We start from the raw sequence: 14,416 nt of genomic DNA, 5'->3' as shown, positions 1-14,416 counted from the left end.
GCTGGGGAGTCAGTCAGCCTGTATTTACAAAGCAACTGCATGCAGAAAGACCAGAACACAACATCTTCTTTTTAAATCAAATTTATATAATTTATGACTTGCTATGAACATTTGCATAAGAACTATCTTGTTTGCAGAGACATTTCTGTTAGGACCTTAACATGTGTAAAACTCAAATAAACACACATCTGAAGAAGCCCTAGCATCCAAAGGCTCCCACAAACATCCTAAAACACCTTTGTGAGACCAACACCATGGAACAAGCTCTTCTAACAGGTAAGGATTTCAACCTCTGCATAGGGGAAGGTATTTCATATGTTCTGGTTCCCCAAAGCCTGTCACTGAGCAAGGCTGGTGATGTGGCCAAGTTGGATTCCTGCTCTGGTCCAGCAGGAGCTGCCATGACTCGTTAGGCAGAGCACACTGATGAGAAGGTTTTCCCATTAGCTCAGGAGCAAATGTTCATTTCAGCCAATGTTTTGTGAAAGACAATTGGTAAAATACCAACAATTCCTGCATGTTGGCTTTAATTTACCAGAGTAAACCATGCATTTTTCATTTAGGTCTAAAATGTGACTTTAGGTTTTCATGTAAGCTTATTCCTGTTCAGGAAATTGGAGCTATATAAATGCTTGATGTAAAAAGAAAAGCAAGCTAAGAGATAAAGTTGGAAAGGAATGAGATTAAGGGTAAGGGAAGGAAAACAGCTAAATTAAGAGGGAATTATTTCCCCCTTCTCCATTTCTGAAATGAGCAATGAGGGTTTTGCCTACCAAGTTCATTTTTGGAGCTGAGTAACCCACACAGCATCCACCTGCCCCAGTAGCTTTATGCCATGGTTAAGACTCTAAATTAGCCTCAGGTGGGCTGGGTGGGCCCAGGAAGTAGCAGGCAGGCTTGGTTTCTTGCCTGTGGAAGAAAAAGCATTGAATTAGAGCAAACAGGAGTTCCTTTTTCACCACCTGCCAACAGGTAAGAAACTTTGTCTTTTGTGAAATGATACAGCTAAAACAAATTACACTGAGATTTCCAGTTTAGGGGGGAGTGTGTCTCTCTCTCTCCCTGCCTGGTGTTAGCTGAAGTCCTGCTCTGCTCACTCTCATTTCTTTGGAGAGTCACACAATAAATCAAAGGGAAAAGGGGCTAGTGGGTGTCTGTGTGCTGCCTGTATGGTGGGCTTCTGGAGGAGATGGTCCTTGTGCTGTAAAGGGTGAGCTCTGCAGGTACAGGAGCCCTGTCAGAGGGGTTTGCTCTGGTCTGCTCTTCAGGGTTCTTCATGATGTGCTCTTGTGAGCATGGTGTGTGTTGTGGTCTCAGGCAGCAGCCTGGGGTTTGGTCATTCCTGTGGTGCCTGTCTGGGAGGTGTTAGTCACAGGGGCTCCTTGAGCTACAGCTGAGGATGTCTCATTTTCTGGGTGCTATGAAGAGAAGTGTCTTTCCATACTCTTAGTTTATCATGTTTGTTGGCTGTTGGCTCATTTTTCTTCCTCAAGTGGTTATAAAAAGAAAAAAAAAATTAGTTTGGGGAACAGAGTTTTGGTCCCAACAAACATCTGCCCTGGTGAATCCACCCTACCATTACCATATATGAGATAAACCTAATCTTTAGCTGCTGGGTAGGCTGGAAACCAGTTTAACTTGCAGCTGAGGGATGAGGTATTGATAAGGAGACTGTTCTAACCATCAAAGCTGCCACTGAGGCTCTCATTGCTCGTGCTGCAGAGCTGGAGTGCTGGCTGCCCAGGGTGAGGGGATTCTCAGCCATCCCTTGGGAAGTTATCCACTCCTGCTGGTGACCAGGAGCCTCAGTGATGGGCTCTGGCTCCCTTTCCTCCTCTTGGCTTGGCACCAAGTATCCAGCAACCTGATGGGTTTTTTCTGTTCTCTTTGGCAAACTTTATACTTTCATTTCTAACTATAAACTGCTGTAAAGCTTAAGATTTTTTTTTCCCTTTAGAGGTTTACTCTATATTTCTCCTCTCTTAATGATAGAAATAGATTTTTTTCTTTGAATTCTTCCTCCTGTTGTTTCTCTCCTTGCAACAAGACCCTTTTAATCTGTAGCTCTTCTTCCATATAGGTTGTCTCTATGTCAAACCATACACATTTTTCTCTCAGCCTACTTCAGTATTTTCTTTGTCACCTCTGTGATAGCCTTATTTACTGCCTTCTGTTTCAGGGCATTGTCATTATTTCTTTTTTTGATAAGGTAGAGAAAATTTGGAAACTATCAATACAGAATTGTTTGAATGTGGTTTCAGAAGTCTTCCCCTTGATCTGTGTGACTGAAAAAGGAAACCTTCAGTTCTTTGAAGACTTTTTTTTCCAAAGTGCTGGTGGAAAAATTGTGGGGTCCTCTGCTTCTACTGAAACTAGCTGCAATGTGAGATGGGGGAAAGAATCCACCTGAGTTATCCATTTTAATAGCAAATATCTGAACTTTCTTTTTCCCAAGGGTTTTGTGCCATTTCTGCACATCTCTGTTCTGCTTTTTTTATGATCTTGTGGTGTTTCATGTGCTGCTTTTTTTTTCTTTTTCATATTTTATTTCCATGCATAGAGTGTCTAAATTTGATATAAATTGCACTGGAAAAGAACTCTGTTATCTATATCAATAGAGCTCTGCAACAAACCTTTCCTGCCAAACCATATTTACTGTACATACTGTATTTTTAAACAGCAAAATACTTATTTTGAGTAGAAAAAACAAACTCATTTTCTTAATTAACTTTTTTATGGAGGGCTTAATGCATGTTCATTATAGAAATTGCAGCTCTCCTCTGAAAAATTGACTGTAAAAAAAGTTCTTTGTGGGGTTCCATATTTATTGTGCCTTAGTGATTCTCATATAAAATACATGCAGGTTGGGACTGAAAAGATGCTTTTGTTTTTCTACCTGGCAGCCTTGTGCATTCAAGTGGGGCTCTGGCTCAAGCTGGGTTTTTTGCCTCCCCATGCATCAGCACCAGCAGGACAAATTACAGCTTCTGTTTACACCTGCCTTTTCAGTGTGCTTGTGCAGGTGTGACAAAATACAGCCTAGCAAACCTTGTTGTGTGAGGGGACTCAAATCTGCTTTGCCTGCTGTTGTCTTGGCCCTGTAAAACTAACAGGACTTGGGAAGGGAGAAAATAATTTTTCTTTCTGGCATGGCCACAAGTACGTTTACACTTGAGGAACACGTCTGCTAGACAGACAAACAAATAGTTGACATCTTCACAGAGTCATATCCTGAAAAAGAACTGTGCTGCTAGCCAGGAAAATAAATCCTTTTGCATTAGGCAGCTGGGAGTGTTCTTAGCAGCTTCTATAGGTACCTGTGTCTGGGAGGCTGTAGGATGGAGTTTTTCCCTAATTCCCCAACAAAAGGAAGTTCTTTAAGTTGTTTAATTTAAAGTTGCTTTACAGCCCAGGGTTGATGGATGGCTTCTATTTGGTGAATATTCTGTGGATAGGCATGATCAGAACCCAGGTTCCTGCAGTGCTGCAGGGGAAGGAAATCCCTTACCTAAAATTTCTGGTGGGTTCCAGTGTGAGATGTTTGGTCATTGAGGCAAGCAACTCTGAGGCACCCAGGGCAGAGGATTTGCTCCCTGGAGAACAATTCATCCTCTAGCATCTTTGAAGGTTTTGCTGAGTGGCCTTTTGGACACAGTTGGCTACTTTGTGGATTAAAATTGATCCAATGGGAGATGGGTCACAATCACTTTGTCCCAGGGTATAAATTCACATGTGTGTTTACTAAAGCCTTGGTAGACCAAGTAAAGCTTTGGTTCCTGAGCTAGCACCAAGACACTGCTTCTTTGCAACCACCAAGATCTTCAGTTGTGTCACTCTGAAGCTGCTGCTTGCAGACAACTCTTCCTAAAGCAGAGCATTCAGAGGCTGGACCAGGCTCTGTAATGCTCAAGTGTCTGGAGATTTTTTTGGTGCCATTTTGAACTCTGTTATCTGCAAAGTTAAATGGACAGAGGAGAAATCCATTTGTCACTGTTCATCTATTAAGAAATCTTGATGGTTATAAGAGCAGTTACATCTTCCTCCCCCATCCACTCCCTTGAAAATATCCAGCCGGATGAGGGAGAAAGGAATTCCTTGAGTTCTTTCTAAATAAGATTTGCAAGATTTTCTTTCTGATGACAGTGTAGTTACACATAAATGGAAGAGGTGATCATTTTGTTGACCAGTTCCCACATGATTGCTCTATTTGAAATTGTTGTAGAATCCCAATGTGTGGCCACAACTATTTTTTTTATCCGTTATGATTTTTTTCTCCCGCTTGCTTTTTTCTGCATGTTCTTCTTATAATATTGATACACTTCTTATAATATTCATCCTACCTGAGGTTGCAACTTTATTTTTTATGTTGTGACAAGATGGACCCTTCTAGTCCGATTCATCACAACATAATTTTCAGTGAAAAGGCTCTGCATATTGTTTTAATCAAAGAGATTGCATTTTATTCTTTTGAACTGTAAAACTGTAAGTAGAAAGACCAGCATAAAAACCTTGAGAATTAATTAGTTGCAAATGGGCTTCTTGGCACATAAGGAAAGGCTTTCATTAATATGCTGTTAATATAAGAAAAATATGATTAGAATTCAGTGGGGGGAAAAAAATCCCAAACTTGTATAGTTGATTTGAACTGTATTGGGCATCAATAGCAGTTCCACACTTCTGTGGAAGATGCTTACCTGGAATTTAAAATATGTGCCCCTAAACATTTGGCTCCTAATTATTTTCTGCAGTGACTTCTGAAGCAAATTGTCATGTAGCCCAGGATGAATGGGTTTGCTCCTCAGTTTTGTACCCAAACAGCAGTACTGGGTGGGTATCCACTGAAGTGTTTAAGTATCTCTCTATGTCCAGGTCCTCCAGCTCTCCCAGTTGCAAGAAATAATGGCAAAAAATAAGAAAGAAGAGACAGAAACCAGAGGAAGAGTCCTCCACGTGGGGACCATCCCTGCATGCAGCAGTGAGCTGAGGGCCCATGCCAGGGCTGTTTGTTTAAGAGCAGTGATACATGTCCTTTAAGCAGGCGTCAATTTTGGAAATCCCTGGATTTTACACCATTTCATGGGTAGCACATTCCTCAGAGCCCTGTAGATTTATTATCCTTGTTGCCCCTTTCTTTTCTTGAAACAGGGGGAAGGGAAAGACAGGCTCTTTGCCTTTGTTCTCACCCTCCAAGTTTTGCAAGGGCCCTGAGCCTTGTTTCTGTAGATGTGTTTGTGAGGGCAAGACCTCTATCATGACTTAATGCTGGCAATGAGACAATATTATCAGAAGCCTTTTTGGGGCTGTTAACTGAGACTGTGTGTTCTGCCATCCAGGGAGTAGATTAATTCCCAGGCAGTGGTCTTGTTTCCTTCTTTCATGGTGTGAAAGTACTGTTTTGGTGGGTTAATTATCTGTATGTAGCAAGGAACAAAGGTCAGGGATGTGTGCTGATATTCTGAATGAAAGAGCATTTTCTAAGTAATTGCTGAGAGAAGTCAGGAGTTAAGAAAACAAGCTGGACTTCAGGCTCATACAGACCCTAATCACTCCTCTTCTGCCTTCTGAGATGCTGCTTGTGTAAAGGTCATTAAAAAAAAAGCTTGTGTTAATAAACATCTCCTTGATGCCAGGAGACATGAAAATACCATGAAGAACATTGTCTCTCCATTCCTGCTGTTCAAGCTGTAGTTGTTTGTTGTGGCTATGAGCGAGCAGATCTCAGGAAATTAATGAGCTGCTGCCTTTTTAAGCATGGTAGAATTTAATGGAAATGTGTTCTTAATTTCTGGGACCCCATTTTTTGCTTCCTCTCTTATACTTGCTGAGGAAGTATTTGTTAACTTGCTATTCATGCATCATAGAGGGAGGGGGAGATGTCTGGTGAGGGATGCAGGTCTGATGCTTCCATGTTTATAATGGGAATTGTTTTCCACACTGGTATCCTGCTGCAATGTGTTTGCTACTTAGAAACAAGCATGCAACATTTCCTTTTGGCTTGCTTTTCACATTGCTGTGCACAAGCCTGCATGTCAGAGTACATGGATTGGAATCTTCAGAGAATTGGCCTGTTCATTACCAATTAAAACCAGAAATTACAGAGGTTTTGCTCTGGTTTAAGGTGGCATCTCTGAGAAGTGACTTTGAAAACACTGTCTTAAGCAGCTCAATCTTTTGATGAAAACTTGAAGACTGAAAGCGCTATGTTAATTAGTGGAGCAGCAAATCAATAAACGTATCACGGTTGCTTCATCCACTGTCCAAATAAATGAGTTCAGTATTTTACATCTGCATTTCCCTTCTTTACCCTTCACCCCACTGAGATAAAGAATTTAAGATCTTCACTGCACTTGCAGCTGTATGAAGGACGAATTAGAAACTGCTACTTTCTGTGAATACAACAGACTGATGTATTGGAGAATTTCTTTCCGAAAATGACTTTCATTGGAACAGCCTGATAAAGTAATCTATTTTAGATCCATCTTTGCAAATAGGTCCTGTTGAAAAGGCTGACTGCTAAGACTGTTTGGCTCTCTGAATGAGTCTTGCTTTTGAAAAGTGTTTAAAGATTTAAGCTTAGCCCTAGACATCAATTTCCAAAAGCTTTTGGACTTCAAACTATGAGCTTGACTAGCCTCTAGAATAACATGAAAGGCAGCAAAATGTCTAGAACATCTACTGGAAAAGCCTCTAATATCTCAAAGTGCCCAATTTATCTCTGGATTTAATGTTAAAACTGATGTAATTTTTAAATGGGGAAAAAGTTCTTCTAAAATATAATCATAAGCTGCTCTAAAACACTGTTCTGAACCGACTGGGACAGATATAGTTTCTTACATACCTATTTTGCAGTAAGATATGCTGCTTGAGGGGGATGATTTACTGTTTCTGTCAAAAGGAGCTGCAGTTCCTGTTGCAAAATTGTTAGAGGCTGAGTCTAAGGGGATTAGCAGATTTTAAGTCTAAGCTTTTTAGTGTGTCATTTGGTTAATTTATGGTACCTCTTCTAGTTGCTGTGGAAATGGTCTGCTTTCTAATATGGTACCACAGATAGTTTTACAGAGAATTTTAATTGCCTTACAGTTAGCATTTTTAACTCTTCTCTAACCCCCTTCTTCCCTCATTCCTTTCCAGAAGTGAGGACTCCTGTTTGACTCCAATTTATCTATTTTATCCTTACTACTCCTGCACTGTAGCACACCCATGATTTAGATGTGGGGATGGGAATAAGCAGGTTTGTCAGAGTGATGGCAAATGTCTTCCTTAAATGTTTCCAGTTCCATAATGATAAAGAGGCCATAGAGGACTTGCCAAGATGTGGCTGCATCAAAACAGTCCTCACGTTTCTATGCCATTTTAATTTGCATTAAAAGGCAAAGAAACAAGTTTCTCATCATTTATCATCACAACTCTTCAGTCACATATGTTCTGCCATGATGATTGTTTAATCTAAGATGTGATTTAAGTGTTTTTGCAGCTTCTGGATATGCCTTTTGAGTTAGTTGTTTCATAACCTGGCACGAGACTCTGGGGGATATCAGAATCCTGACCTGCCTTCCTTTCCCTATAGTTTCTCCAAATAACCTCTTCGGGTGCTCAGTACTTGCCATGGAACATTCTGGATTTATTTTTTTTTCCAATAGTTTTCTGATGGTGTCTATTCTGTTGTCAGCTCTGTATTGGTCACTGTAAAGAAAACAGAGCCCTTCTGGACAAGGCTGTTGCCTTTTATTGCCCTTTTGTCCCTCCCAGTCCTCTGGGCTATTGTTCATTTCTGGATAGGTGGTATTTTGAGGTGTTAATTAATGTTTTACATGCTTGTCAAATGGTTCTCAGGCCCACCCTACCTAGTCCCTTCCTGGGATTATAAATGAGGATGTTTTGAATCCCAGTTTTCCTTGGGAAGTTCTAGTTAGAAGACCAAGCTGGCATCAAATTACTCCTGTGTCTCCTTATCACAGAAGGTTATTGGTGAAATTAATTTCCTTCTCCTAGTCTCCAATTAAAATACAGTTTATCATGCTGTACTTTATTGTGACTCACATGAAAAGACTTTAATGGATTATTTTTCAGCAGGTGGAAATGCTATTTGTAAGGCTTTGGGTGATTTCATGTGGCACTGCTTATACATATGGGAGGGGAAAGAAAATTCTTGATCAGTTGATGGATTATTTCTAAATTGGCTTTGTCCTTAATGTTACAGTTGCTAATAATGATTTATAATGCTTGACCATTTTCTCCTCCATTAGAAACAGATTTTAAAAATTGCTGCATTTGAATGTTCTGTTCCAAAAAACATTGGGTTTGAGATTTTTTTCAGCACTTTTATTGTCTTGTTCTGTTCTACACATGGACACAATGTGAAGGATTGTGTCTGTGTTCTACACATAGACACATCTGAAGGATCACCTTGAGAGCTGCAGTGTTGCTGGTGGCCATGACTGTATTTGTACAACCTGAGGAAAGCTCACTGCAATTATTAGCTATCAGGGAGTATTACTCTGGTACGAGTAACTATTTCAGAAATAATAAAGTTTCAAAGGATAATAGAGGCTGTTTTCTATTGGGATTTTTAATCTGCTAAAGCAACTGTCAAGTGTGCCCTTCATAACCTGAAAGCTTGACTCCATTCTCTCAAGAAACATAGCAAAATAACTCCTTTTTTATGAGCATATTCTCAAGGGTTATAGGTGTCAAATACCTAACTTTTAATATTAGGGGAATAACTCAAGTTTTGAACTATTTTAATGTTAGTTGGACAGATGTGCCTGATAATCCCAAATCAATTTTGGTCAGATTAGAATAATTCAACAGGTTTAGCTGTTGATGGCGGGGGTGGGACCATTTTGCTTCAGTTGTTCTGCCCAGCTATTCTAATTAATCTCCACTTAATTTAAAGAAATTACTTACTGTATCCGATAATGAGTTAATTTGTAATTCAATTAGCAGCGCCATTTGCGAGCCTTTAATGTGAGCAGAAACACCTGCTGAACTGCTCAGCCTGAGTGACACCTGGGAGAGGGTGAGATGCATCTCCCTCCCCTGGCATGCCAGGGAGGGCACGGCCAGGTCACACCGCTGCCCACAAAGATGGACTGGCACCACCTGCCTCAAATACAGGAAATTTGTACTCCTCGTAAGGAGCTGTCGAGTGGTGTGGCCAGGAAGGGCTTCTTTCCTGCAATGCCCTGTGTTTGGGTCCTGGTGTAAATTGACAGAACTACAAGCTTTAGGACACGCCATTCCTTGTGGGTTGTTTTGACCCAGCTGTTGGCAAGGAAGTGCTCTCACTCAGCTGCAATGCTAAAATATCATATTGCTTTTCCACACCCCAGGTTCTGTGGAGATTTCTGGTGGCCATTTAGCAAAGAAAATAGGTCAAAGTTTAATTTTTTTTTAATTTTTCTATTTTTTTGTCTGTAGTGCCACTGAAAGTGGAAAAATGCAGCACAGACTTTGGATTGTTAACAGTGCTCTGAAGGCTTGGGGGTTTGGGAAAAAGTTAAATACGTGAATTTATTGGCTGAATAGATATTTTAAGCTGTAATCTTGGCTAGGCTGCATTGCTAATACTTTTTATCTTAAACAGAAAGGAGCGGTTTGGTTTTAAGATGTTTACAATGGGAATACTGACAAACACAATTTTAAAACAACACCCCCCCCCCAAAAAAAAGAACCCACTCCCAAACAACCCAACCAACTAAAAACCCCACCAAATAATCTGCAGATCAGTCACTTTCTAAAACTGTTTTACTTCTGATGGCTCTTATTAGTTAAAAAATGGAAGTATTCCTTAGCTTTGGGAAGCTGTAATGCAGCAAGGAAGGTGGCTATAAAATCATCTGCTCAAAATGCTTATGCAAAGTACCCAGCCCTTGTTAAATAGAAATTTTTGGGGTGGTTATGATAATGTGATCTAAAGTGCAGATAATGACACAACCAGAGTAGAAAAAGAAAAAGCAGGTCTGCAGAAAAGTGGCACAACAGGAAGGATGACAGAGGGTGGTATAACACTTAGTTCACTGGGAAGGGAAAGGACAGAGGAGGAAAAAGAGATCAAGTGTCTGTACTTCCTACTAGACTGTGACTCAGGGTGGGATTTGAGCCAAGTGACCAGATTTAATGCTTCTAATCACTTTTTTATTCTGCGGTTCTTTTTTTCCCCTCCATGACTAGCACCATTTAAGAAAAGACTTAACAGGCCAATGTTCATCTTAATTATGCTCTTTCAGGTTTGTGCACACTCACAATGCCAACTATTCAAGGCAATCCAAATTCTTCCTGCCTTTGGCAGAGAGAATTAGATGCCTGCTCCTAACACTTATATCCTATGTGCTGTATGTCACAGCCCCATTGAAGTAAGAGTGGAAATGTTCAAATGAGGTTATAGCTTTTGAATATTTTAGATGTTTAGAATCACAAATAGAGGAAGGTAAAGCAGAGTTCGGCTGCCAGTTGAAGACTACTAATAGGGATCCCTTATATTTGAGAGTTGCTGGTTCTTGGCATGGTGGGTGCACAACTGTAGTGAGTTCTAAACATGCACACCTGTGGTATCTGCATTCAGAATTACACCAGGTGCCTCTTACAAAATTATTTTTGAATGAGCATCAATGCCAAGTGACAGCCACTGTTTATTTGTTTGGTTTTAGAGTGTTCTAGGGACTTGAAGGTTTTTGTTGTAATGTGGTTTCTGGGAATTGATGCTGCTGTAAGGCCAGTCCATGGCTCCTGTTATTTCTTAGTCTACATCACTGGAAGACCCTTCCTCTGTGGTGTGCTTTGAGAGCTCTTTATTTGTGGCATTTATGAACAGTAAATATAAAAATTCTGAAATTTTACCACTAAAATTTACATGAATTAATTAAATAACTGGGCAATGTAGTTAAAATCACACAGTCGTTTTTTCTTTTTTTTTTTTTTTTTGGTCACTTACTTTTATGACTTACTGTTATTTCCATATTCCTGAAGTATAGGTTCCTAAATTGGAATGCAATATTTAGAAATACATTTCCCTTGGTGAGCAACTGAAGGTGACATTAGCCCCACTAATTTAATGTCAGCCAAGAGCTCCTCTTGAACAACTTAACTCTGATCCTTAAACACTCTCTAACTCATTTCACAGTTCCAGCCAGGGTACTTTTTTTCCATATGGTTGTGTTAAACATATTCTCAGATTATTGCCAGTTTATCAGGGCACTGTAGTGTCACCAGTTTACCTACTCACTTTTTCATCTTAGTGCTGAAATAATCTTTGTGCCCTCAGCACTTTCACAAGTGTTTTTTCAGCTGTACGTGCCTCGTTATTGAACTGCATCGAACCTGATCCCCTCAGCACCCCACTCACTCAAATCTGGTTTGCTGGTTGTGCCTATATCTGCTAGAAGCTATACAACTGTTAAGTCTTTAAATTTAGAAAGGAATTGTGTAGTTCATTAATGTGTCCATTATAAAGATCTTTAATTATGTTGTGAACATCTGAGTTGAGATAATCCCATGGTAAAAGGCTAGCTTGTATCATTATTTTTGCCCTTACTGGTCAGGTCTTTGGCCTTCTGCACTTGAAAAGCAGAGGGAGATTTTTTCCAACTCAAATGTACTTGTTATCAAATACTTTGATAATCCCATACTAACTTTGAAGTTATTTTGTCTTGTGTTTATGTCAGACAATTACTTCCACAGGATCGTGGGATAATTCAGGTTCAAAGGGACCCTTACTCCAACCTCCTCCAAGCAGTGTTAGATGTGAAACAAGGCTGCTCAGGGCATTAACCAGGCAGACCTTGAAAACTTTCAAGTGTGGAAACTGCACAGCCTGTCTGGGTCCCCCTTCTCTGTCTTCATGGTGAAAAGGCTTCTATTATCCCTTTCACCTTCACAGTTTTTACAAATATCTGCAGCACTTGAAGTTAAAGGAATATTTCATCATTTTGATTAAGCTGGCCTCGGTTGTTACTTTAAAAATGTTAGAAAGTGTTGGACAACATACAGTTATTAAATCAATGCAAATCTGAACAGGAATGGTTTTGTACAAACTTTCTGCTTTGACACAGAAGAGAGTTTTGTTGCAAAAATATTTTCCATTCTAAAGTAAAGAGCTGTGATGTTTTCCAGACAAACAAAATGTTTTAATATATTGTTCTGTTACAAGATAGCATTCTGTATCTTCAGAAGACATCTGAGAGGCTGAAGGTTGCTGCTGCTGATGGCAGTTGTCACTATGCAGTGTAGATGCTCAAAGTCTGGTTATCACAGAAAGCACGCTGGGTTAGACAGCATCAGTTTGTGCTTCAGTTGGCAGAAAAGCTGTGCTGTCCCTGGGGAACCTGATCCAAGGCAGAAGGAAAGCTTTTCCCAAGCTGAGCTCTTTCTGTAGAGGAAATGACATCTGCTTGCATTGTTTTATACCTGTTTTGAGAGTCGCTGCTGAATGCCGTCTGCACTGGCGTCCAAGGCTGCCAACCCAACCTCACAAGCACTGCAATTTCCCTGTAATCCCTCCCATGTGAATTGAGGCACACTCTGAGTGTGTGAATTACTGGGAAGAAGGATGGGAATTGTGTCGTTCTAGTGGAAGCACTTTAGGAGCAGATACCGAGTGCGGGGAATGACTCCTGCACTGATCATAACACAGTGTTCTAAAGTGCTGTCCCTTTGTCTCCCAGAGCAGACTTAAGGGAGTGCTTTGGTTTATTAAATGTCATTTATCCCTCAGCTCTTTAAGTTCTTCTCAGTCTTCTCTTCCTTCTAGTGCTGAGGGAAACACAAATCCAGGCTGGACAATACTTGGTAGGTCATATACTCAGCAGAAGTCCAGCAATGTCACTAAGAGACAGGGAGCCAAATTCCAAATAGCAGATAACTGCTCATAATGATGGACTTCAAACTATTCAAGCTTCAAATTGCAATTACTATTTATAGCAACTTTAAAATACCAGTGTCCACATTTAAAACACCAGCCCAGCTGTAGGGCAGATGTGAGATATTTCACTGTGGGTCTTTGTTAGGATATGTGAAGTTGTAAGGATGGCTGAAATGGATCCCTAGGTTTGCTGGCTTGAACACTTTAAAAATTTTAGTGTAAAGCCCAGAGTGTTTGTTTTAAAATGTGATATTCCCAGTGCTCTTGCTGCACTAGGTGGGGTGAAGTGTCCATCCAGCTTGTGTCTTATTTCAAACTGTGAGCATTTGAGGATACTTAAGGAAAGAGCTTTAAAAAAGGTGTGAAGCAAAGGATGATATTTTTCCTAGTACACCTGCAATTTAAAGACTCCCTGGGGCAGTATGCATTAGCAAGTGTTCTGGAAGGTGTCAAGATGGCACACTGATGTGACTAGGCTCATTTTGATCACTAGTTAGATAAATACAGTGTTAAAATTGAACTAGTGTTTGTCATCTCTTCTACCCTAATAATTTCTTTCAAAATTTATCTGATAAATCTCATTCAATCTAGGAAATTGAGCCTGATAGTTAAACTGTAAAAATCTCAAGAATGAGAATGTTCAGCTAAGTGGCACACATAACCTAAACCCAGTCCTTTGCCAATAGTACACATTAATTATTATTTAAGTATTCAAATATAGTCTTAGTTTGAATTAGCTGCAAAAAAATGCAACTTGTCTCTGGAAGGCTCATCCAGTTGTTCTTTTTTATTGTTTCCATCACTATAGGGCACAGTTAAGGGTGTTTGGATGGCCTCAACTGTAATTATGCTATTGCAAGCAATTTATGAAATGTTTACATGCATATAATACATTGTATATTAACTTCATTAACCCTAATGTGCTTTGGATCAGGTCCAACATTGATGTGTTGCTGAATTTGTAAAATGCTTTGGGATACTTCAGATAAAAGGCACTGTGATGAAGTGGGAGTTAGTAATTACCATAAGCAGGAGGAAGTGGTTATATTTGACTCTAGCTATTGACCCATAACTCTTGGAAAGAAATTGAGAACGAAATGATAGAGGCTGCAGAGTAGCATCCCATCAGAAAATCTATGCAGTTTTCTAGTTTCTAATCTAACTACCCAGTTCTGAAGGCAGAGGGTGAGGCATTTTTGTCTGGTTACAGTTAAACAAAGTGCCGAGTATTTCTTTTTGTTCTAGAGACAATCCCATTCCACAGGCTCCTCCTTCCTCTCAGCTGTTGTGAACCATTCCTCCCCCTACTGTCTTGGCACCACACCTTGGCACATGATGCACAGTCTTTGTGATCAATCACCTTCTGGTGATCTGGTATTGGCCTTTACTTTGTGAAACTGCTCAGCTGAGTGTTGGCAAGGCTGCAGACTGACATGGTCAGGTACCCAGATTCCAGAGCAGGAATCTGCCAGGCTCCACATCTCATGAAATCTGGGCATCATCCATCTGGCCACCAACAGTGAAACTTGGTTAGCAAGAGACAAGGAGAATATATCT

At 40.2% G+C, this 14,416-nt stretch overlaps 1 protein-coding gene across 1 annotated transcript in view; it reads left to right on the top strand.

Annotated features, from left to right (window-relative positions):
* The first annotated feature begins 239 nt into the window (after nucleotides 1-239).
* The window catches only part of TMEFF2 (transmembrane protein with EGF like and two follistatin like domains 2), a 187,425-nt gene continuing 173,248 nt past the window's right edge, over nucleotides 240-14,416 (top strand). Inside the window, exon 1 of the mRNA XM_077181183.1 lies at nucleotides 240-276. Within this exon, the coding sequence (XP_077037298.1) occupies nucleotides 255-276 (22 nt within the window). The 5' untranslated portion in view covers nucleotides 240-254. The remainder of the gene's footprint in view (nucleotides 277-14,416) is intronic.

The sequence above is a fragment of the Agelaius phoeniceus genome, chromosome 7 (genome assembly GCF_051311805.1).
Source record: "Agelaius phoeniceus isolate bAgePho1 chromosome 7, bAgePho1.hap1, whole genome shotgun sequence".
NCBI classification, from domain to species: domain Eukaryota; kingdom Metazoa; phylum Chordata; class Aves; order Passeriformes; family Icteridae; genus Agelaius; species Agelaius phoeniceus.
This window is presented reverse-complemented; position numbering and strand designations above follow the sequence as displayed.